The 25,150-nt window shown below is 42.8% G+C and overlaps 1 protein-coding gene across 4 annotated transcripts in view; it reads right to left on the minus strand.

The window, feature by feature from the left end:
• DYNC1I1 (dynein cytoplasmic 1 intermediate chain 1) overlaps positions 1 to 25,150 on the minus strand; it is a 298,287-nt gene that overhangs the window by 12,559 nt on the left and 260,578 nt on the right. For all 4 annotated transcript variants that reach the window (XM_059396815.1, XM_059396813.1, XM_059396816.1 and 1 more), the window contains 2 exons: positions 9,210 to 9,350; positions 4,734 to 4,859 (listed from right to left, as the gene is read on the minus strand). In XM_059396815.1, coding sequence (XP_059252798.1) covers positions 4,734 to 4,859; positions 9,210 to 9,350 — 267 coding nt within the window. The remainder of the gene's footprint in view (positions 1 to 4,733; positions 4,860 to 9,209; positions 9,351 to 25,150) is intronic.

Consider the following 25,150-nt stretch of genomic DNA (forward strand, 5'->3'; position numbering starts at 1 on the left):
AAAGGAAAAAAGGGGTTGCAGCGGCAGGTTGGGTGGGTGGGGGAATGGACATACTCAATCTGGTGATTTCAGTGAGCTCATACACAATCCTCTGTTTACCCCTTCAGAAGTTCCTAATAAATTGCATCAGTAAATCTGGATTCAGGCCACTGCTCTCTGCCATCATCTTAAAAGTTATGGAGGATAATTGTGCATAATAGAAGAGGGCATGATCATTGGCGGGGGGTGGGGGGTGCTGTGCTGGGACTCCCTGCGGCAGCTGCAGCCTCAGCTGGGACAGGAGATGAGGCAGACGACCGTTAACAACCAAGGACACCAGAGTCCCTTTCTGCACTGTTCTCCTGGTTGAGCGCCAGGTCTCACAAGAAGCATGTCTACCTGGACTTGAGTGGAGACATCTCCACTGACAGTTACAGAAGTCTCTTACCAGGGAGTTCTTGATGAGGGTATGCCAACGGAGTGGCAGAGAAAGGCTGTCCCTCCCCACTCCAGCTATAGCAAGCAGCATAGGGATCTTTCCCCAAACTCTTACACCTTTGGTTCAACTAACGGTGTGATCAAAGCAAGGGTATGGGGAGGTGAGTAACAAGATCTTGTACAGTTTCAGCTCTATTTCTATGGGCCTCATGATGTTTATAACCTGCCACCATTGCTATTCCCATTCAACATTTTTTTTTTTTTTGCCATACTTCCTTTTTTCCTCCCAACCCCCCTTCTTCTCTTCCTCTCTTCCTTTTCTTTTAGAGCAAGAGGTGAGGAAGGGCAGAGGGAGAAGGGGAGAGAGAGAGAATCTTGGGCAGCCTCCATTGCCCAGTGTGGAGCCTGACAACCCTGGTTGATCTCAAGACCCTGATGGATCTCATGACCCTGATGGATCTCATGACCCTGAGTTCATGACCTGAGCCGAAACCAAGAGTCTGGTGCTTAACAGATGGAGCCACCTAGGCGCCCCACACATTCAACATTTTCAGATGGTCCAAGACACAAATAGTAATAAGATCACACAACATGTACTACATAGGACCGCATTTCTAAAGATTGCTCCTTTCTCCCAATGGTCTAGGTCAAGGCCATCATTTCTCATTTATGATTTGCATCTTGAGTGGGATTAAGAGCCATACTCTTGTGGCAAAATTGGCTACATAATTCTGCAGGGCCCAGTGCAAAATGAAAATGTGGGGTGCCTTGTTGAAAAAGTTCTTACCAGCTGCAGGACAGTGACAGCCAAGCAATAAAGGAAACTCAGGGCTCCTCTACTCCCCGGGCCTGTGAGATGGCACAGGTGACACAACCATGAAGCCAACCTCGCTGCTAGAATAGGACCCTGGGGAGACGAGAGCCTGCTGCCTCCTCAAATCAACCAGGGACAAATGAATGTGGGGTCTCCTCCCGCAGACAGATGCCTATTCAGTGTACTGAGGTCTCAAAGAAAATGGATCAACAAAGTATCCTCTCAAAACTACCATTTACTTTCTTGTACAGATTGTATTATAAGGCTTATTTAAAACTGTTTCATCTTCTTTCCTAGAGGGTTCCATAAAGCAAGATTTTCCATCCAAAGGCCAGCATGACCCTGGTGAGGGGTTCAGTTTTAATGGGGACCAGAGGACCAATTCTGAATACAGATAATGGTAGCACAGTCTCCTGGCAATTTGATCCCCTATACCATCTTTTTTCTCTTCCTCTGTATTTTCTCCTTTTTAAATCACTTCCTGCTCAAACCCCTTCCCTCTCGTCAGCCATGCACCAGCCTTAGATTTGACCTCAAATTCTAAATGGGGCCAGCTAGCTGTGAAGGCACTCTGTCTGGCTTTCTGCAGGTGATTTGGAAGGCTGAGGAGGCACTGTTCAGAGGGCGCCCTTCTCTTGTAAGTACAGCTATGCTCTGTCAGTTCTAGGCTGGCGAGCGAGACAGCAGTAATTACAATAATGGCGGCACTTGCCCAAGAAGTGAGCTACCACCTCTCGGAAGTAGGCATCTGCTCAGCTCCGCTTCCCGTTATGTACATGGAGACTACAGAGTTCGCCGTGAGAGATTTAGAATAGGTTATACAGAGGAGCAAAGACAAAAGAACTTCTCCCCTTCACCTTTCCCCAGAAATAAATAGCTAAATTTGTAAATACCTCACAAAAGTACGTAGGGGGAAGAAACCAACTATAGTTAAGATAAAATTATCTTAACTCTGAGTTCTTCTGAGTCATAGATGGCTTTGTTTATGACAAAACCATACAGAAAGAACTGTTAAATGAAATGGAAAAAAAAAAAAAAACACCACCAACAACTGTTAAATGTATAAGCCTATCCTGATTTTTTGGCCATTCAGGGAAGGGATAGAAGATTATATAATATTACCTACTCTCAATAAAATAGTATATCCTTTTTCTTCCGGGTAGTGGATTTGTAGGGATAAACAACCCTACAAATTGTTTGGCCTATTATGTGGCACAGAGATTTTTCTATAGCCTGTCTAGACTCCAGACAATAGACAAGACTGGCCTATAGCTACAGACATTTCTATAGTCTGTAATATCACTTAGAAAAGTAAGAGCAATAATACAGAACTGAAAACCAGGCTGACCTGCTACTACAATAGTAGAAATACGAGTATAACAACACTTTACAATTTAGGAATGAGGGTAGCAACCCAGGGAGAAGTTTTAGCAGCCACGTATCAGCCAAAGCAACTTATATGTCCTCCTAAAATATGAGTCATATTCAAGTAATTCTGCCCACAAGCTATAAAATCACTTTATTACAGAAAATTCTGCATCTATGTCATATCCTGTTTTCTCATATGTTGTAACTTATATGTTACATATAGACTATATACATAATACCTGTGGTCAACATAAAAGGCCTTTCTTGAAACAAACCAGATTGTTAAACTATTCTACTTCTCATCCTTCTTGGACAAAACAGTGAAGGCTGCATATGACCGTAAGAAAGTTAAGGGACATGATGTATAATGCGAAAGGGAGGTGGAAAAAAGAGTTTAAATTTCATCTATTTTCTGCCCTTTCATTTCTGAGTGTGTCTCCACATCTGTTTCTCTCCCACAATTACACTTGTTCTAAACAAAAGAGAAAGAAAAAAGAAACCTTGGGTTTGTTTGTTTTTTTAATATTCCTCTTCACTAGCTTTTTAATTTTTTAGTAAATGAACTGATGAAGAGTATTTGTTGTTGCTTAGGTTTATTTTGATGAAGACGATGAAAAAGGTGCATTGACTACAAAGAATAATCATTGAAGAAAATGTTGCCTATCATTGAAGAGAATATTACACTTTCCTATGTAGTAGAAATAAACAGGCAATACTCTCGATGCAGAGGGTATTCTCTTGCCCAAAGACTCCAAACTACGTCAAAAGTCACAAGACCATTTGCACCTTCGCCACTGGGGATGAATATTAACCGGGTCTGTTGCTGTCGGGATGACTCAGCTTGTAGCATCAGGAGTCATCAAGGGGTTGTCTCATGAACTAGACAACATGCAGGAAAATGCAGAGATTTTTCTATATTTTGCTTAGGGTTGTACCTCCCCAAATGCAAACCTCCCCTCTCTAAAGTCCTTCAGGTTCTCTTTCTGGCTGAATTAAGAGCAACAACAACAACAACAACACCTATTCAACACAATCGGCTCCACCATCCAGCAGTCTACAACGTATCATCAAAGGTCCCAGTGTAGAACCAACCATCCGGGACAGCCACAGTTACAGAATGCCAACCAAGGAAACCATGCAGGCCCTTCCCTGTGCGATCAGCTAAGCCCCTCCACCAGGCGGGCACAGAGTACTGCCTACGTCTAGGGTGTTCGACATCCAAATGTGGTATATTCTCCCCCCTGGAATGCAAATTCTAGATTCATATTACGCCAGAATAGCATTACACAATGCTCTTGTTGTGTTTTGCTTGAAAGTTCAATATTTTCTTTGTCTTTAAGGAAAAAAAAAAATTCTTTAACCTCATTGCAGATGAAGGTTTTTGTCAACACTTTCCCACGTAGTAAAAATAAACAGATAATGTCTAAGTACAATTAATTGGTAATGTAATATTAAAAGCAATATAAAAATTTAAAGAGATTTATCTGAAATAAAAAATACAGATTTTTTTCCCCCTTTGATAGGTGCCACGATCTTTAGGAATACTTCATCTATGTAATAAGATATACCAGAGCTATATATTCCATATAATAACTTTGAATATCATAAAAATGGTACCAAATTCTGATTCTCCTCAGCCACTTCAGTACACAGGTGGCGGAAGCCAGCCATAGCCTCAGCCTCTTTAATTGGCTACATGTTAACGGAAGAGGGACGGTATACATTTTAACCCAACATCATGAAAACCTCTGTTTGTTTAACAAGTTCAGAATCCAATGCTAGCCTGATGAGTGCAACAAATTCATTTCATTCTCATGAAATTGTTAGGAAGCGCCACGCCTCCTCACAGGATAGCTGGGAATTCGACAGCCCTCTGAAAGAGCCTGAATCATTAACTGAAGTGTCCTGTGTGTGGAGACAGAAGACCAAATTAGGCCCTAAGGAAGTCTTACCAAACCCCCACTGAAGTCAACTGCGATTTGCTAACGCACTCAAGCGGGCTCTCATGGCCCACAGGTCCTGTCAGTAATTTCACTAGGTCTTTAAGCCAGACACACGAGTGAAAAACAAAAACCCAAAAACATACACACGCACAACACAAACACCCAAACCCACAGAGGAAAAATATGTGTACCTCTCCAACGTCATAGATCCAAATACGGCCTTCTGAGTCTCCAACGGCAACTTCTTTGCCACCTTGAGCCCAGCGCACCCGGTTCAGGGCAGAAGCCCCCTCAATGGCCACACTTGCTGTTGGAACCTGCCAACAGCAACAAAGAATCTGAGTGAGAATTTAGATATACAAGTTTACAATGATACGTTTAACTGGGTGAGTCACCGCTGCCTTCATGTGCGTGAAGTAATATGCATCCCTTGCCCAGGGGTAAAAAAGGATTCATTGTTCTTAAATCATATGCTCCACTGAATGAAGGGGTAGAGAGGAGACACTTTAACACAAAAAAAAAAAAAAAAAAAAAAAAAGAAAGAAAGAAAGAAAAAGAAAAGAAAAGAAAAGCAGGAGAGTCTTTTCCACAGTCAATGGGCAGCGAGTGACAAATATTTCTCTGGATTACGCAGGGTGTACATCCAACATACAAACACAGCAGCTAAATACGATACTTCTCTATCAGGTCATGATTTATGGATCAATGGAGAGAGAGATTTCAGGATTTACCAAGATTAAAAATACTGTAAAAGGCAGAAAGGGGGGCTTACGGTGGAACCAAGGTCATATTAATGTGTGTCTTCAGGGAAAAAAAAATATGTATTGATCCCTCAAAACCTCCTCGGAGAGGGGATGATCAGAAGAAGAAGAAAAAATTCAGGTGGCAGAACTTCAAAAGCTTGACTTTTCCTCTTTCTTTTTTCTTTTCTTTTCTTTTTCCAGTTTTCCCCCTTTCCCGTCAGTACCAGGGTAGACGAAGCACTCTAGAACTTTGGAATTGCCCCCGAGGGGATATCCTGAGAGACTGCAACACCTTTTTGTAGAAGAAATCTCCCATCTCCTCCAGTCAACACTGAAGTCTGCCATTGTGGGCAATCACTAGCACACTCTTTTTTTTTTTTTTTTTTTTTTTTTTAAAGATTTTATTTATTTATTTGACAGAGAGAGATCACAAGCAGGCAGAGAGTCAGGCAGAGAGAGAGGAGGAAGCAGGCTCCCTACTGAGCAGAGAGCCTGATGCGGGCCTCGATCCCAGGACCCTGAGATCATGACCTGAGCCGAAGGCAGCGGCTTAACCCACTGAGCCACCCAGGCGCCCACTAGCACACTCTTTATTAAAAGGACCCAGAGGTGCTGAAATGGAACCTGCAGGATTGGATACAAGAACCCTTGTTATTGGGAAAAGATGTTCGTGGGTCTCCCCCTCTTCTATCAACAGTTGTATAAACTCCAGTCTTGAAGTTTATATATCTGAGGTTTATAACTGATAGATCAGATCTCTGAGCCTTCTACAAAAATGTTGACTCGGAAGTGACAACAGGCCGTTAAAAAAGGAAAGTGTAAATCTTGAAACCAAAAGAAAAAAGATACAGTGAGGAAAGTACCCTGGAGATCATCTCACACCACTGCTGAAGCCCTGGGTCTACTACACAGGTCGTTTCGGGTTGGAGACCGTGGCTTCGTTCTCTCTCGGCATTCCCTGAGTCGGGGAATTGAAACCATCTGTTTACGGGAGGTTATTGACCCAATACCTATCTTTAAAATAGCAATAAAAACTCCATCATATGTAAGAATCTATGTTTAAACTTAATCTCGAAATCAATAAAAATTCTTTTACCTGCTTAAATCACTGTGTGTCAGTTGTGAGCAAAAATGTAAAACAAAAGTCCCCAACTCATTTTTTTTTTTTTAAATACACAATTTCGACAATGAAGGTACCTGCTGTGCAAGCTGGAGCTTGAATTTTTAACCAAACCTTTCAAAGGCCAAAACAATGTGAATTTAGATGGGCCATAATTCTGTCAATATGCTTTATTATTAGGGTACTCCTCAGAAAACAAATCAGAGATTCAGCTCTACAGTTTTCAGACTTTTTAACCCCATCACTTAGGGAGACTGTGCAGGATCACACTTGACCTAACTCTGTTCGATATCAGATTTTATCAATGAATAATCTCAAAGATTGAATAAAAATGTTGAACCTTAATAGGAATATGTTAAAAAGCTAATCACTCAAAACAACCTGACTTCTGATACACTTTAAACTGTGTCTAATGCACGTTAAAGAATTTTATTTATTGAGAAGTAAGTTGTATAGCTAACTGGGACAATTAATATTTTAACCTTTTAACAATACCTTTTCAAACATAAATGATAAAAAAAATGACTATCACCGGCTATATAATAAGTGCTAAAAATTATCAAATGCTAAAGGAAATGATAAAATACATTTTATTAGTTTGACCCATAATGACCTTTCAAAAGTTGGTGAATCTTTAGTGAAAAGAATCCATATATTGAGTCGAACTTCTGTACCTTTTGTTTCTCAGTTATTTTCACATTTTTTTAAAGACTCAGTCATTTTAATTGCAAATACAAGGATATCTACAGCATCAAGTACAGCATAGTGGGGAGGTCAGTGACCTTGCGGTAGGTGAATATGAACTATCCTGGCATAGGAGCAATTGGGATGATGTGGTCGAAAGGTACAGTAACTTCAACAACAAGTCATACTGGGAATTCAGGTTCTCTTTCTTTTTTACACGAATCTAAATCCTAATCTGACAACTGTTTGAGAAATCTTGTTCAACTTGATCAAAGGCAAAAATGATTTGAGTTTAAAAAAATGTTCAGTTCATTACTGGATTTGAATCAGATTCGATATATTGACTATTAATTCTGAAAGCAGAATTATGTTTTCATAAGCAGTTTGCATGCCCTGTAATGATTTTTTTAAAAAGTTTAACTATAAAACGCTTAATGTGGTTGTGCCTTGACACCTAGAGCAAGAGAGGGGAAAAATTACATTTGGCAATGTTGACACATTGATTTCATTTTGCCTAAAAAGTAGGCTAAAAACGAAGCCATACTATTTACATAGGAATTATGAAGGAGTGTGTAAAACACTCAGACCACGGCATCACAGTGGGGTATCACCGAAACATCACTTCTACCAGATCTCATTTCTGATATGAGGGGAGGCAGTGTCTCCTAAGCCTACCTGGAAAACGTGTGTTTTTTGGTTGCTTTAAGTCAATGAGTTTATTCTAGCAGATAGAAGCAATACGATTTTAATCAACAGTGTTGAAAGACTTTGGGAAACCATCACAATGTTGAATAATATTGCATCTTTCTATGAAAAGCAATAATGTTATAAACATTCAACATCCAAAATGATGTGCACGTATTTATGCCTTTTGATCATTTTCAAAGATGCTTCACTATGTAACTCTTGCCTTTGTCACATAGTTCTTACAGCCAAAAGAAAACATAGACTTAAACTGAAATATTTTCAAAAGATAACTATTTGGCAGTGGTCATGGTATATGTAATTTTGTGAGATACAATGGTTCAATAATGACACCTGAGGGTTATTTCCTTGTCTGCTCCCACAAAAAATACTAGGGGAGCCGCCTTCTCCTCATATCCTCCAGCTATAGGTTTCCTAATTAAAAAGGCTGAGTTGCTTCCTGCTCAAAACACTTCAAAAGACCTTTCTCTTGCTCCCCTTACCTGTCCCTTCTTATTTATGGAGAGCCGCCCTGAATCAGAAACCAGGAAGAGATGAAGAGACCGTTTCATTTTATTAAATTGAAGGACATTTAATATTCATGTTAAAAAAAAAAAAAAAAGATACCACAAAAAGCCCCAAGTAGCTGAATTAGCACCTTAGTAATTTTAAGGGTGTAAGAAAAAGGGAAAATGCACATGGCATAATTTTTAAAGCACAGATATATAGCATAATTTTTAAAATGAATATTTCCTTATTGTTAATTCCCCCTTTTTTAAAAAGGGGGCCATTTTTCACTTGTGAAGTACTCTAAATGTGACATGTTGAAATCTCACTTTTTTTTTTTTTTTTAAAAACACCGAGTTTACCTGACCTGTTCAGAGTTACAAAGTACTGTGAAAGTCCGCCTGTAAGTTCAATATTTTAGGCAAGGATTATTTACCTTGTAAAAATCAAGTGGAGGGTAGATCTAAAGGTAGCCAACAGAATCCTCTTTTATGGATTTAAAATAGAAAGTGTGCGAGTGGCAAACACTGACAACCCTTTTAAAAAGCTCAATCTCAAGTCAGGGTCCACAAAAGCTGACTTTTCCAAGTGCCTGCCAGCAGGGTTATTTCAGCACCGCTCTGACAAGTGCCGGTGTGTCCTTTTCCCGAGGGAGAGGCAGGAACGCACATCGTTTTGCTCTTTTGCAAAGGGTCGTCAATTGTCCAGGATCTGCCTGGGGTTGGGGATGGAGTGAGATGAAATGATTTTTGGCCGGTGCATCTGCCAATTCCCTTCAGAGCAGTGGAGACTGGGGGTCGGCTGCCCAGCTGCCATTGGAGGGTCATCCAAAACAAGGCCGCGCAGGACAGAGCGGGGGAGACGGAGAGAGGCCGGCTGCTGCGCCCTCCTCCCAGCCCTCCCGCCCGGGCGCCTGCGCCGCCGCTCACCTCGGTGTCATTGTTGAGGTTCCAGAGGTCCAGGCGCCCCATTCCGTCCACGCAGGCAAAGAGCGCGGGATGCACGGGGGACCACATGACATCGTACACATAGTCTGCATTGTCTTCAAAGGAGTAGAGCGGCTTGTTGTGCTGTAAAGCAAAGAGACCGTGAAGACTCGGTGGCGCTGCCGCCGCCTCGGGCTGTCTAGCGAGCCTAATTAAAAACTTTGCACATTCACCAAGTGTCATAAAACTGCCCGAGATGAAAGTCCTCGAAAAGGTGAACCGCAGCTTTAATGTGACTAGAACTGTCCAGTGGCATAAATAAATACTGGGGGCCGGGGGGAGAGGGGGATGCTGGGTGGGTGGGAAGCGGGGACTCTTAAGCGGCTGGGGCCCCGGACCTGCGCGGGAGGCGGTCTCAGACACAGGCGGGCGAGCCGTTCCGTGCAGGTGGACGCGGCTGCCCATTAGCTCGGGATTCTCGCCAGGTCACGCTCTGCGAGTCGCGCGGTGCCCGGACCCCACCGCCGTCCGCCTGCGAGGCTCAGACCTGCGGGAAAGCTCTGGAAGCCCAGGCAGGCCCGGGCCGCCCAGGACCTTCCGCACGGAAGGCAACGCCTGCCACCTCGTGGTCTTTTTCTGGAGCTGCACGTCGGCTCCCAGGCCGACTCGGGGCCAGATTCATACTTGAATGCTTCCTTGGCTTCCTTGTGGAAGGGGAACACATGTTTTGAGGGGATTTGTAGCTCTTCTGGGAGGTTAAAAATCTCGGGGTTCTAAGACCCTAGTTTCTCCGCGAACTCAGGTGGACTGGTGTGGCTCAACCGAGAAACCCCTGAACCTTCACTGAAGATGAACCACATTTTCTAGATTACCCAGTATTTCCAGCAGCCCTGAAATTGGTGTTTGGGGGGAATGCATTAGCACACCCCCAATGCATACAAATGCTTCCACTCCAGAGGGATACAATAAATTAAAATGGCACTCTTGATTTCCAGTGAATATTGTCACATCAAAATAGCACAGAAGTCAGAGGCAAGTTTGAAAGTACACCAGAAATAAAATGTAATTGGACTTCATGAATTATTCATTCCATCTGGCTTGTCTTATTCTAATTTCTGCATAATGGCTTTACTAATCCCTGATCAATTAATGTAAAATGAAATTTAAATGATAATGAAAGCCCTAGAGATAAAAGAAATTAAGTATTCTTATATCCTCTGACAGAAATCTAAACAATGGGAGTTTTTTTCCACAATGTCTTCTTCATCCAGTCAGCTGTCTGTATTCTCTTCGTGGGTTCTACTAAATGCCTGTGCAGGCCAGAGTAATAAGATAAAAAAAAATATATAACACAGAACATGAACAGTCAAATCCTTCATGTGTGGAATGTGCAAAGAATGCATCTGTAGGTAACAGCTCCAAATATTAGAGCAGAACTCCCAAAGTGTACTGCTAGCAAAGGTAAAATGCACAGAATGGACGTGCTGAAATCGAAGTGAGAAGAATCAGTGAGAAGACAAAAACCTAGAGCAAAGATTTGTGAAGGGAGTAACTGTAAGTGATTTCTTTTTCCATGAATTCTCTTGATTTAACGTTGCTCCAAACAGAACACAATTATGATACTAATAAAGCCACACAGATTTGAGATGGACCCTTGTGCACAAGGGAGGGTAGGTAGCAGATACGGGAGATGTGTTTTATTTGCAAAAAGTATCTAATGGGGGAGTAATTTGAAAAAGGACATATGGTATTGGGACCTCAAAAAATAATTCAGTGGACATTAGTCTTATAGTTTTTTAATTTTAATATTCTATAACTCTTTTATGCCAGGATGTTTGTTATAAATCATGCCTTCAGTGTGGTTTTGAGGTAAAATTATTTGCCCAGTTGTTATTTATGGAGCTTCTTGCTTTCTCTCATGCTTTGGACTCAGTGATTCAAAGTACCTTGTCTGGAGAATCTGAATATCCAGTGAAACCTTAAAGTGGCAACGATTGTATCATTATTCCTTACTGGGATAGAGTAGCTGGTCCTTCACTGACCACTTGTGAATATTAAATTGTAACTCTTGAGTAAAAGACTATTTCTGCCCCCCAAATACTTGATTTTATAGCTGGCTAGTCACTATTTGTTAAAGGACACGAGTGACACATTTTTCTTCAAGTCAGAGGGTGGAAAACACATGCTTTAAAAAGTTGATTCTCTCACTCTCCTCTCTCAGTAACCCGTTTGACAGTAAAACTGAGCATATGGAGGTCTAGAGGGAGACCCACACACATCCAGACGTATATGAGACATGTACCCTATTATCCACAGTCCTTGTTTTGATCAATCATAAAAACCACCCAACCTTAAACATTTACTAGGATGCTGATACTATCTGATACATTAGTTCTCCCAAGAAATTATCCTGTTAATCTCTACTTTGCTTCTTCTTCTTCTTCTCCTTCTCCTTCTTCTTCTTCTTTTAGTTGCTGTTTCTGTGAGGAACTTAGTCAAAATTATCATATATACTGGAGACTTCACTTTTTCAACATCTGGTAATAACAGCCATTGTTCATGTTACCAAAATCCAATTTTCTCATTTAGTAGGATTGTAGGATTAATGTTATTACTGTCTAGGTTTCCCTCCAACTTCCTCATCACCCCCAATCCTCCAGATTGAACCTCCCATTGTAAAAATCACTAGTACGTTTTTCTGGATTATAGTATGTACATGTTGAGGGGAAGAAAGAAGGGCTTATGTTTTCAAAGGCTTTGTTTTAACCTTGATGAATTCATAAGCTGAGAAAGTCTTGGTCAGGACTGAACCCACTGTCAGGATACCAAGTGGACGGACAGCGAGGAACCACTAGTTCCCAAGTATTAACATTATAAGCTCTAGGCATAAGCTAGTGCCCCTCTTCCATCCTTAAGCCGTACTATTTTGAATAGTAATTGTACTTTTTTTTTTGAAAAAAGAATTCTTCATTCTTTTTTATTTGGGGCTCAAAGGTTAATCTGAAAACCCCATTAAGAATTTGGTAATGGGGATGAAGGAGAGCACTTGTGATGATCACGGGCTGCTGATGTGTGGCGGTGCTGGATCCCAGTGCTGTACTCCTGAAACTCAAAGAGCACTGTAGGTGAACCAGCTGGAAGTAAAAGAAAAACTTTAAAACGTTTAGCCTCAAATGTTTACTATAAAACAGTTTCCAGTAGATAAATATATCATGAAATATTAACATCCTCATAAAATATGTCAAAAGCATCGGGGTCTGAAGATTCGGATTTTGAAGCTCGAAACTAAGTGTTTAGATCCACGGCGCTGTCCTAGCTGGCTAGAGCATAACTGCCGATTTTAGAATAGCACATGTTTTGAGAAGATGCAGAAGATTCGACTGATGATTCTTGAGGAGGCTCCTATAAGCTAAATCTAAACTAAAGCTAAGCTAAGCTAAAGCTTCTGTATCTCCTAAAGTTACAGAGGCTGAGTGACTTAAACATTCACTCTGCAAAGTACTCAAGGCCACTTCGTAAACTCAGTAACTCAGCATGTTACTGCAGCAAGAGTCTTTCAAAACCATCGGATTTCAGGAGACACAAGCCTCTTGGCTTGCGTCGCTTCCTTTCCTAGTGGCGTGCTGGGAAGGGACCCGCTGCTTGAGAAGAAAGATGAGCAGAAGTGCACGACCACCCACATACTGCGTGTGGGACACGTGCCAGTGAGACAAAGCCACGACACCCAGTGCTTTTGACAAGTTTCCCAGGCCATGCCCCAAGACCCCAAAATATCCAGACGCAGCTCGGCTTGACCTGAGTGCCCTGATTCTCAAACAGCACAGAGAAGCAGGCGACCGGGCACTTCCCAGCCAGACACGAAGGGCAGGGAAGGGGAAATTGTTGAGCCTTTGCTGTGCCTGACTCTACACACACGTTGTCTAATTTAATCCGCATAAAATCACAGTAAGGTAGATGGTATTTACAGGAACGAAAATTATAGTTCAGGAAACTTAGGTAGCTTTCCCGAGGCCACGGGCGTTGATAAGTGGTGGAGCTGGATTTGGTTCTATGGGTTTCCTAGCTGTTAAGTACAGCCTTCTATTTGATGGACCCACGTGGTCCTCTATAAAACACAGAAATGGTCTTTGGTTTTAACAGCAAACACAACTCTGTTACTTGTTGTTTCATTCAATCCAACTGATAATCGCTAAGCACACACTGTGTTGTGTAGCTTGTAGGAAGGAGTAAAAAATATCACAGAATGTTTATTTCATTTCCCGAAGTGATCATTAACTATCCTGAAGACGTCACGCATATGATTCCAGGCATCTTGAGCCGCGGATGACACTCACAGACATCTTTCTCTCCAAAAGAAAAGAAAAGGACTGGGGTGGGTATGGCCCCTTAGTCGGCAGGGTTTATCAGCAGGCCATGAATTAGAGAGTTTCAGAAAGTGATGCTAGGAGCCGAGATCTGGTTTCTAGTTCACTGAATGTCTACATAGCTTTCTTTGAAGGAGGCTGCAGTGACATGAGGTGACAGAGGAGGGAACACAGGACGCACGGGCCAGGAAAGGCAACAGGAGGAAGCAGACACAGACTATGGATGGTGGTAAATTCCACCTAACATTGTGGATTTTCGTTTTTTCATCTATAAGATGGAAGGTGGGAGAAACTGGCTTCCAAGAGTTCCCACCGGCTTTCTAGGACTCTGCTCTGGGATAAAGATCGAATGGAATAAAGTTTGCGAAGTTTTTTTTTTGTTTGTTTTGTTTTGTGGTTTTGTTTTTACAAAGAGTTGTTCAAAAATAAGAGTCATAATTAGAGCCATCTTCCTTGAGGTTCTGCGAAATTCAGAGCAGTGACTTTAAAACATTTTATTTCATAAAAATATACATCTAAAAATGTACCAGGATGGCTTTGGGTGGGAAACTGAAAATCATGTAAGGAATGACAGACCTCTTACTTGACTAACTAAAGAAGGGTAAAGGATATTAAATTTACATGATAGAAGCAGGTAGGGAACTCTGTTCCAAAGTGAAACTGTGTAACATCCATCAGCGTTTGACAATAAAGATGTGATCTCTCGATGTGAGCTTCGATTTTATAAATATACTTCTGACAATGACTAGAGCTGCGTATTTTTCCGATCAGTTAACTATGAAGTGATTTCATGAAAGATGAACTTCTATTTCTGATGTCAGATATATATCAAAGCCACATTTAGAAGACATGATGTTTTATTTTTTTCTATGTTATGTATTTTCCTCTCATCAGAATCTCTAGGCGTTCTCAATAGGGTTTGGAATTTTGAAGGTCGGTGAATAGGAAGATTTATGTTAAAATGCCTCCTAACACCTCCAAACACTGTGGTTCCTTGAGGTTGTATTTGCCTCAAATGATTAGCTTTCAAAGGAGATTTAGTGGAAATGCTTACCCAAACCAAGAAAATTTCTTTTGGAGTGGAGGGGATATGGGGAAGGAGCAGGGATAATACATAGGTAGGTGGGGAAGGGGCCAGAAAACTAACAGTAGAATTTTATATTTTATTGTGAAATAAGAAGAAAACCAATTGGGATCTTACCTTGAAACTATATCCTGTTGGGAAAAAAACGGTGACCAAAATACTAAACAATGAGTAAGAAGAAAATGTCCTTCAAAAACTGCCATGTGGGTTTCTGTGAAGTAATTAAAATAAATAGCCAGCCAGTTCTTCCAGGAAACATTAAAATGTGAGACCACATATCACTTTTAAAATAAACCACCAAAGGACCCCAAAACTTCAGGCTCACACAAAAATGGATGCCTCTACCATAAAAAGAAAGTGCTTAAACAAACAAACAAACCAAAACTCACAAACCAAACCAAAAAAACCAACTCTCTTGGCCAACAAGAGGTGCTGTGAATTTGGTACTATCATTAGAAAACATTATTTGCAAGTTAATTTGGGATCCTTCTAAAGCACAAAATATCCTGTATTTCACCTTCATTTCTATGGCTCATATTAAAAACAATACAGACTGGACCTCAGTGATAGCTTTGCCTGTTTCCATCACGATCAGAAATCTGAAATTAGACATAAAGAGTTTGGATGAACTATTCTCAACAACACACAGATAGTGGGTCGGCTTGTTGTCTGTATGCACTAACCAAAACTATGTAAGGACCTTTATTTGAATTAGTAAACTCAAAGTAATTACAAAGAAGTTTCTAGAAATCCAGGAATGTAGCATTTGCCTCTCTATAAATGTGGAAGTTTGGCTAAATAAGTACTGAAGCCACATAAAAGGTGTTCTTTGTTGCACTACCTGCCTCCCCTCATTTGCATGGAAGAAGCCTCCTAATCCAGGAGGCGCCACCAATGAAGAAGGTAATTATCCATATAAAAGAATGTATACATATTCACAGGTTTTGACTAGTATTTGAGTGTTTTAAGCCATAATAAAAACTACCAGCTTTGTCTAATTCATAAAAGGACTATTCCACCCCCCTACCCCCCCTACCCCCTACCCCACTGGCTTGATTTTTATGAATATCAGCTCCACCTAATGGTTCTTCTTTAAAATGGGCATTTTAGTAGCACAGGTCTGTACAGAATCCAGGTGCAAACACTGAAACGGACTGGGAGGCTCTAAAATTGCTCTCTGCGCTCATCTTAGCTCTCTGGCACTTTTGGTATGGTCTGCCTTCCTGCTTGTGTTGCCGCAGGCAGAGGGGTCACTGGATGGCCAGAGCCAGGAGGGGTCGCGTTGATTCCGTGGTACGACTGAGGTGGCTGGTTCTCTGGACTGGGGACTCTCTCTCTGGACTGACATTCTCTCTCTGAAGGGCCACACAGCTGTAGGAGGCAAACAATTCAACAGAACCCCTTGGGTGGCTGCTGTGCCAATTCTATTTCACTGTGGCCCAGTGGTTTCATGTCCACCAAGACAGCAGTTAGAGAAAGAAGCATTCAGCGATGGGAAAGAAAGGCCAGGTTGCTTAGAGACTGAATTTGAGGTGGGAAAGAAAGACGCTGGTATCAAGAATGAGGGCATGTAGAGGGATGATGAGGGGTTGGACCTAGAAGCAGCGAGACGTGTGGCTGTATCCTTGCCTTGAAGACTTGGAAAGTTGGAAGAATGAGTGCAAAAAGTGGTATCTGCAGGCACGGCTGTGTTTATGCATTTATTGCCTATTTAATGTCAAACTCTAGCTGAATTTTACTTGGAAGAATTCAGCAGTTAGATTAAGTGGCAGAACGTCTCCATGCTGATGCTGAAGCTGTCAACCTCCACTCTGGCATCTGGCTTACGAATTGTCTTACCAGTATAAATAAACTGCTCCATATCTCTGTATGTGTAATTCTTAAAGAAAGATTTAAAACATAGAAAATTATAAACCTAGATGCCTGCATTACACCTTGATTCACAAAGTGTTTAGTTTTTTAAATTGCCAGGTAAACACTGGCTGGTCCCCAGAGCTAATCTGACCTCAGTGGTCTCATTACACTTAGTAAATATGACATTGTAACCAATTTCATTTTTTGTTCTAGAAGTCATATACCCAAATACCCAGATTTGTGGGTTTAAAATTTAATGGTAAAATGGCTTACAATTTTTTAAAGATTTCCTTTATTTATTTGAGAGAGAGAGAGAGAGAGAGAGAATGAACATGACAGTTGGGGGAGGGCAGAGGGAGAGGGAGAAGCGATTTCCGCTGCACAGGGAGCTCCCATGCAGGGCTTGATCCCAGGACTCTGAGATCACGACCTGAACCAAAGGCAGATGCTTAACTGACTGAGCCACCCAGGTGCCCCCAAATTATTAAATATTTTATTCTACTTCTTGCATCAGTGGTTGATCATATATATAACCTATATCTGTATCTCTCAATCTATCTCTCTATATACATCAAGAACACATTTTCAAAGGGTCAAGGCAAGTTTTTTTGTAGGTCTGCACTCCTGTATCTACTGGTATTAAACATAATACCTTTTTTATATTAAACCTAATACTAGTATAGCTGGTATTTAAATTTATTTCAATCATGGAAAAACCAAAAAGGAGAATCCCGCATACCAGAAATTCAAAATATTCTGTTTATATGTAGAACACATTATGTTTCCTATTTGGCGACAGATTTGCTTATTCTGTTACACCTAAGCCAAAATGAAATGAATCTTTTCAACAAGAAAATAGAAGCTAAATGTGAGGCCAAGAGATTCAGGACATTACTCATGGCTGCGGGAAAATAACCCACATGAATTAGGAGCCCTGAACAAACGGCAACGTTAAGGGGCCACATGGAGCTGGCCAAGATGGACCCACACCGGTGTGGTCCCCAAACCATTACTTTGGGTGGTAAAAATGAATTTTGATTTTGGTTCCAACATAAGACATACAATGTAGGTTAGATCAGAAGGTGGGGTTGTAGACATCGTTGAATCTCATAGCCACGAAGACACTGCGTCTGCTACTGGTTACCCTCATTCTCTCTTTCATATAATTGCCTTAGAAGGAAAAGGTGGGGAAGACAACTTGTGGAAAGGAACGGCAAATGATTGCACTCTGGTTAAAAGAGCTAGAGAAAATATCCACAGCCCCTACTTCTTGCACAATGGGAAAGCCCAGTCAGTTGGGTGAAGGAGTCTCAGAAATGTTTGTACTTATATGGATAATTCTCATCTTCTGTATAAATAGCAGCTCCAGGTATGTGTTGGTGGGTGAATGTGGGGAAGGGGGAAGGGGGGTGGGTAGGGGGTAAGAGGACAGGAAGTAGGAACACAGGCTCCGTCTGGCTGTGACTTGATGATCACATTCTTGTGGTTTCTTTCAAAGTTAAAGTATTCTCCCTGGGTGAGCTTAAAAAAGGAACCCCTCTTCCTTCTCATCCTCCAACTCCTGCCCCCATCTTCCCCTACAGAAAGAAAGAAAGAAGAAAGGAAAGAAAGAAAAAGAATTTGATGACTGGCACACATGGTTTCATTGAAAGCCAATCTTAATGTCTGCTATCTTGTGTTCAGAAGGGAGGGGAAGGGGGAGTGAAAATGAGAATGAGGGGAGAAAAGTCAGTCAGACACCACCTGAATGCTGTGTTTATCAGAAAGGCGGGGCTTTGGGGTTGAGGGGGGGAAAAATGAGCTCTGTCATGCGGTAAGTGTTACTGGCAGTGAACTACTGAGTTTGCTCATCTTCTTTCCCATTTTAAGTGTTATGCATAGATACTGTGGTAGCAGAAACTTTAACTTGTGATTTTTATTGTGTTCTTTCTCCGATATCTGAACACCGAACAGGCTGCTAGCAGAAGTAAATATGCTCAAGGCCCTTTGTTAAAATTATGTAATTTTAAACGTTTTCATCTCAGTTTAAAATAATCTCCATTTTGATAAAGTAGGTTATTTTGCTTAGGACATTTAAAAGTATTAGCTTAACAGCAGTGAATTATTAAGGACCTACCGTATGGCTTTCTACTTTGAGCAATCAGTAGAAATACACGCTCTAACTCTGTTCTCAAGGACACACAATCCAGGTAGGACAATGAAAGTTATGCAATAAAAGGGGAAGGGTACAGTTTATTTGGAGGTCTGTTTTCTCATTTTGTCCCAGAAGCAGCTACGGCGTCTTACAAATTAAATGTCTGCAAAATTAAAAATAAGCACACAGCAGAGGTAGATAGGACCGACGACGTTTCCTAGGATTCTGAGATAAGCTGTTTATTACAGTCGGGGCCCCGAAACAGCCCTAACTTTCCTGACAACTAAGGCAAATATGTCGTATCGCAAGAAGGTATGTGAATTTCATCATCTGAAGCAAGAAAGATTACAAATTCCTCCTCAAAGACACATTTTGGGGAAAAACTCAGGGAGGAATTTACCATGTCTGCGAATCCCTGGAAAAGAGACTGGCTTTCTGTCTTGTTTATACCAAAGAAAGAGAACAAGTAGGTAGCCAGGTGTGAAATCTGTGGTACAGCTGTTCGGTGCCAGAGGAATTCGGAGATTCAGGGGGAGTGGGTGTTGGTGGTTACCATGGTCTGATGTGGTCAAGGAAGGTATTATCTAGGACAGGTGATGGAACCCGTCTCGAAAGACGCCTAGACTTTGACAGATGGGAAGGAAGCCCCTCAAGGAGGGGAAAGCAAAACATGAGAAGGCCTGGCTCTGAGAACCAGCACTGGATTCTCGGATGGAAGGGAAGCCGGGAAGTGGGGACGGCCTGGAGGACTCGGAGAGTTTGTCCTGAGGAATAACAGGAAAGGATTCTGGTTTGTTTAGGGCGGGGCTGGAGCCATGCTATGAATGGTCTTAAGTACAGAGTTCAGACTTTTTGATGCAGTGAGCTACTAACTTCTTAAACAGGGATTGGCAAATGTGCAGAGCATGGAAACTTTGCGTGAACAGATGCAGACGTGCCCACATTCGTGTGTTTTCAGCTCTTCTGGTGGGGACAGCTGAATGATGATCATTAATTGAGCAGGAAGAAGAAACACAGTAGGGGAGGAAGATCTAGTTATATATATATATGTATGTGTGTGTGTATGTGTGTGTATTTTTTCCCCCCTTGTTTTTCCTTTAAACATGGTACATTTGAGTCTCTGGAGAAGACACTCAGGTTAAGCTGGCAGTGGAAATGTAGGTCTGGGATTGTAAGGGAGGGCAGGCTTGAAGTTCATGGCCAGGAAGCATCCCTGAGAGATGCTGAAGGGAGAGAGTGGAGAGGAAGGAGAAAAACAAGACTGTGACAGATTTTGAGAAACGGGATTAAGGAAGTGAAGGGAAAAAACCAGAGGAGAGGTCTACAGCAAGCCAAGAGGTGTAACAGGGGCTGGAGAGGCCACAGGAGTGAGAAGTGGAGAGAGTGAGGTAAGGATGAGTATTCACATTTAGCAAGCAGGGGCTTACTGATGGCCGCAGAGAGACAGAAGCATCAAAAGACTAATTGGGTTTGTTAGGAGGCGGGGGTTGGGATCTGTGGCTGAGGTCAATGTGGATGCACATTGGCTCTTCAAGTGGTTTCACAAGCTAAACCAAATTTTAGGACATTTTTGTGATAGTTGGAGCTCACCCATCCATCGAATCATGAACCACCCATCTGTAAGAGGACCCTACTATCACTGCTGTTTTTGTTCAGGGCTGCCCCCCCGGCTTTTTTCCTCTCAAGGTCAACCCACTCGCCATTAGATGTAACATCCTTGACATTTTGGACGCTTTCTTATGTGGATTAATATCTTGAGCACCGGGCACCAAGCCTGGCAAATAGGAGGCAGACAAGATGCCTTGAAAGGATGTGATGAAGCAGAAGTTTCCAGGTGCAGCGCCATTTCTGCCTGACACTTAGGAGCAGAGCCTTGAACTTTCTTCTGGTTTTTTGCACTTGCAATTCATTCTTAGTCTCCTCAGGGCTGTACTTCTGCCTTTCTGATTTTTTTTTTTTAAGATTTTATTTGTTTATTTGACAGAGAGAGATCACAAGTAGGCAGAAGGTCAGGCAGAGAGAGAAGGAGGGGAGGCAGGCTCCCTGCCGATCAGAGAGCCCGATGCAGGACTCGATCCCAGGACCCTGACATCATGACATGAGCCCAAGGCAGAGGCTTAACCCACTGAGACACCCAGGCACCCCCACCCCTGATTGATTTTTGATTCAGCCTTCTCCTTGGGCTACCTCTTATTTGTCCAGCATGCTCCTTTGGTTCAGAATCTTTCCTGTCACTCAGGTACCTTGAAACCTATGACAAAAGTTATGCTTCCCAGTCATGGCAAAGATTTCAACATGTTTGTACATCAGGAGCAAGGAACCAAGAGCAGGGACTCTTTTGAGGAGGAAAAGTGATATGAAAAGTAGTAATAAAATATAGGCTACTTACTGGTGACTTGGACAGTAGAAAATCTAGCCAGAAATTTCCTCTGTATTTTTAGGAAAAAGGTGTTAGGAATTAAATGTCAGATGAATGATGAATTTTATTTCTTCAAAAACAAACAAAATTTATCCTTGGATTGAAAGCATCAGTATGTACCTGAGAGGCTTGGTAACATATACATTTCAGTTGGTGTGTGTGTGTGTGTAAGACAGAGAACAGACAGACAGACAGAAACACACACACACACACACACATACACAGACATACTTTTCTATGGAATATTCTTATTCTTATATATTTATTTGTCCAGAGAAGAACAGTGATGCCCAGAAACAGGAGAATGGTGCGCTGTGAAAAAGCCTGAATCCAGATGGCACCACACAGCAACTTGATATCCTGTACCGGTTAGTAAATATTTCCTGACCATGGTGACAATGGTGAAATGGGTCTTTGGATTCAGCATTAACAAAGTCACTTCTTACATTAACTACGTCACACCAACTGTTCCTGCTACTTTCCCTCAACATCTGCTGCCCCTGGGAGTCAACCTTGGGTGGACTGGAGCTCTTCAAGCACTGAGGGGTGCGTGTGCATGCACGCGCTTGTGTGTGTGTGTGTGTGTGTGTGTGTGTGTGTATGAAAGGATCTCATGGGACGTTCATTATTGTTAACCTTTTGGGTCCATAACCAAGGTCTATTGTGATCATGAAATGTCCTTAGCTCTTGTTATGGGCTGCACTGTGTCAGCACCAAAATTCATACGTTGACATTCTAACACTCCATTACCTCAGAATGTGATGGTATGCAGTGAGAGGGTCTTTAAAGGGGGAATTAAGGTTAAATGAGGTCACAGGGTGGGCCTTCATCCAAGGTGACCAGAGTCGTTATGAGACAGAGAGATGAGGACACAGTACATAGGAAGACCAAGGAAGACTTGTGAAGGCACAAGAAGACCCCACCTGCAAGCCAAGGACCTTGGAAGAAACCAACTCTGCCAACACCTTGATCTTGGACTTCTAATTGCCAGACTCTGAGGAAATAAATTGCTGTTGCTTTAGCCACGCAGTCTGTGGTACTTTGTCATGGCAGCCTTAGAAAGCTAATAGAGTTCTCAGATGAAAAGGAACATCTCTTTTTTCTTGGCCTCTAACACACACGTCTTACTGCCCCTTCCATTAAGGGGGCCTGTACTGGATGTAAAAATATACCCCCCTCTGGATACAGCAGAGCCTCTGCTCTATTTCTCAATTAGCTTTAAACCATACCCAGCATTCTGCAACAGTGTTGAGACAATGGAGACAGGTGAGGACGGGGAGTGGAAAGCTATGTGACATTCAGTCCCATCCCAAAACAAATGGGCCACACCAGTGCAGTATGGAACTAAACAGGAACCCAAAATTTCAGGTATGTTCAAATAGATCAGTCACGTTAGCCTGAAACAGCTCTTCTGCCCACACACGCCTCCCCCCAACCTGCCGCAACAGAAGTCTTCTGTGCTTGAGATGAGAGTTTATTTTGGTTTAATTTTGTCACCCCCGCCGGCTCAGGCTTGGGGGGTGAGATGGGCGGTGGGTGGGGTGCGAGGGCAGGAAGAGGCACTGCAAGCAGGTGGGGCTGATGGAACAGGACAAGGTTCCCAAAGCTCCCCCCACCTCATCCAGGGGTTGGGGTTGACCTTGAACCTCCAGCAGCCAGGTGCCTGCCCAGCTCCCCTTTATCAGCCTCCTTAAAGGCTAGTTACTGCTGAATGGATTCCTGAGGCTAGAAAAATTTCAAAGAATTTTTGAATACATCTCTACAGTTCTCTTCTCCTAACAATAGGATCTATCAAACAGCGAGGAAAAGGCTCTGTTTAAAAGCACAGACAGGAGATCAGCAGAATGTGTTTGATTGCTAAAGTGACTAATTTATTTTTACACAGTATTAATGACGCTACAATAACCAATATCTATAGCCTGGTTTTGACAGTTTATTGCAAACAATGAGAACCCTCTCATTGTTTGAAAAAGAAGAACAAGGAGAAAAAAAAGAAAGTACGAAAGAAAGAGCGTGTTTTATTTTGCTACATTTCCATTTGTTAACAAAACTCCTCATAAGCAAAACCAGAGGTCATTAGCAAACAACCAAAACATGCCTGTCTCCCGAAGAACACAACTCCCTTCATCATATAAAATACAGCTCTGCTGAAAACCCAAATCAGGACAAATCCTTAACATGAAAAATTCAGTGCAGACTTGAAACCACCTGACTTTACTTTGGGTTTGTGTTCCTTAAAATTACCTAGAAAATACCATAATCTTCTCTTCCAGCGGCTGGCCGGGGGCCAGGGCCCTGGCTCCGGAGGCAAAGGGCAAAACTAAAAATCACGTCTGAAGAGACAGCCCCACCCTCTCTCCCAAGTCCACTTGGCCCCGTGACAAGAAGTGAGGTCTACAGCACATTCATCCTCGGCCTGGGTTTCTGGCCCAGACTCAAGACTCTGAGGACAAACAAAAATAAAATCCAAAATGTTATCACCCGCGCCTTTCGAAGTCAGACGGGCTTAAGTGATGGTTCTGCACACACGGTGAGTAGCTCACATTTGCTGTACAATAGGGAACCCAGAGAGCAGTACTGAGATGCAGCTTTGTTTAGGAGAAGGATCCTTGGCTGAGAGTTGAAATTCCAAAGTGATTTTTGGTAATAATCGTGTGAGGTGTCTACGTATGCGTACACGCGCACGTGTGTGTGTGAGAGAAATTTCTACAGCAAACAAAAGCCTTTGAGAGTGAAAGGTAGGGGTGGGGACTCCACCGTGGGGGCCGTTTGCTTGGCGCCCCCAGACCATGGGTAAGCCTCTCTGTGTCCTTCTCCTTCACTGAAAGCTTCGTTTCCTAAGGACTCGCTCTCCCCAAGGCCCACCCAGTCTGACACCCCGGCTCTCTCGCGTGCTTTGGATGGGTGAGAGCCAGAGAGACTGTCAAGTAATTTTTACCTCCTGCTGAGCTAGTGACAGGCTCAGTACAAATAACTACATTGAGAAAGTACCTCCATGCCGCAGATCCCACGGCCAGCCCACCAACAAGACAGTCCGGGGCTATGAACACCACCGTCTGGTCCCACTGGGGCAGATCAGTGCTGAAATGGTAGGGCCAGGCTTTCCAAACACGCTCCCCCCCCCCCCCCCCCCACGATCCCCTAATCAAAACCCTCTGCTCCAGTCGCCAGCCGCACTCACAGACTCAGAGTCCCTCCGCACGCCCGAAAACCTCTGGCCCTCCAGCCCCAGCGCCCCCTGGAGAATGTTCTGCTCTCTCCCCGTCTCACACACGGGCCAATCCCGTGGTCCCCGTCAAGGCCCGCCTCACCCACAGTCACCCCTCCAACACCCGTGCAGGCGCAGAGAGGTCTCCATCCCCCCCCCAGGCCTTTGTGACTTCTTTTCAGGCACTGGGTCTGAGTCTGTCTGAGGCTGTTATATTTAATATATTCTTACTTCATTCCTAAATTGTTGTTTAGTTTTCCATGTAGAGTGAGGGTTTTTTTCTTTTTAAGACCTCATTATTTAGAGCAGTTTTGTATTCAGAGCAAAACTGAGCAGAAAGTACAGAGATTTCCCACATACCCCCCCCCCCCCCCCCCCCCCCCCCCCCCCCCCCGCCCCAACACGTGGGCAGTCTCCCCATTACCCACAGCCTTCCCAGAGAGGTAGATTTTCACCAGGGCCGAATCACGCTGATACAACATTATCCCTCAGATAACACCCATCGAGGACATGAGGGCTCACTCTCAGTGATATCCCCTGGATGGGTTGGGACAAATGTGTACTGACCTAAGGTGCACATTGTAGTCTCACATAATGCAGTCCCACAGCCCTGAAATGCCTCTAGTGGAGCAAGGTTTTTCAAACAGTTCTGGAGAGCTGGGGTTTAATTCTCGAGGGGAGTGAGATGCTAGGAGTTCTCTAGGAGAAATATTAATTTTATATTTTCCTCTGGGTAAAAAGAGTCAAAAGATGAGGTTAACCTGCTTTGGGTCAGCTGGAAGTTGCTGTCTTCTGAGCATGTTAAGTCAGAGACAGGCCTGCAGGACAGTTCCTGTATAGTCACAGCAGACCAGGGGAAAGAAACACTGAGGAGTCGCAAG

The sequence above is a fragment of the Mustela nigripes genome, chromosome 4 (assembly GCF_022355385.1).
Source record: "Mustela nigripes isolate SB6536 chromosome 4, MUSNIG.SB6536, whole genome shotgun sequence".
Lineage (NCBI taxonomy): Eukaryota > Metazoa > Chordata > Mammalia > Carnivora > Mustelidae > Mustela > Mustela nigripes.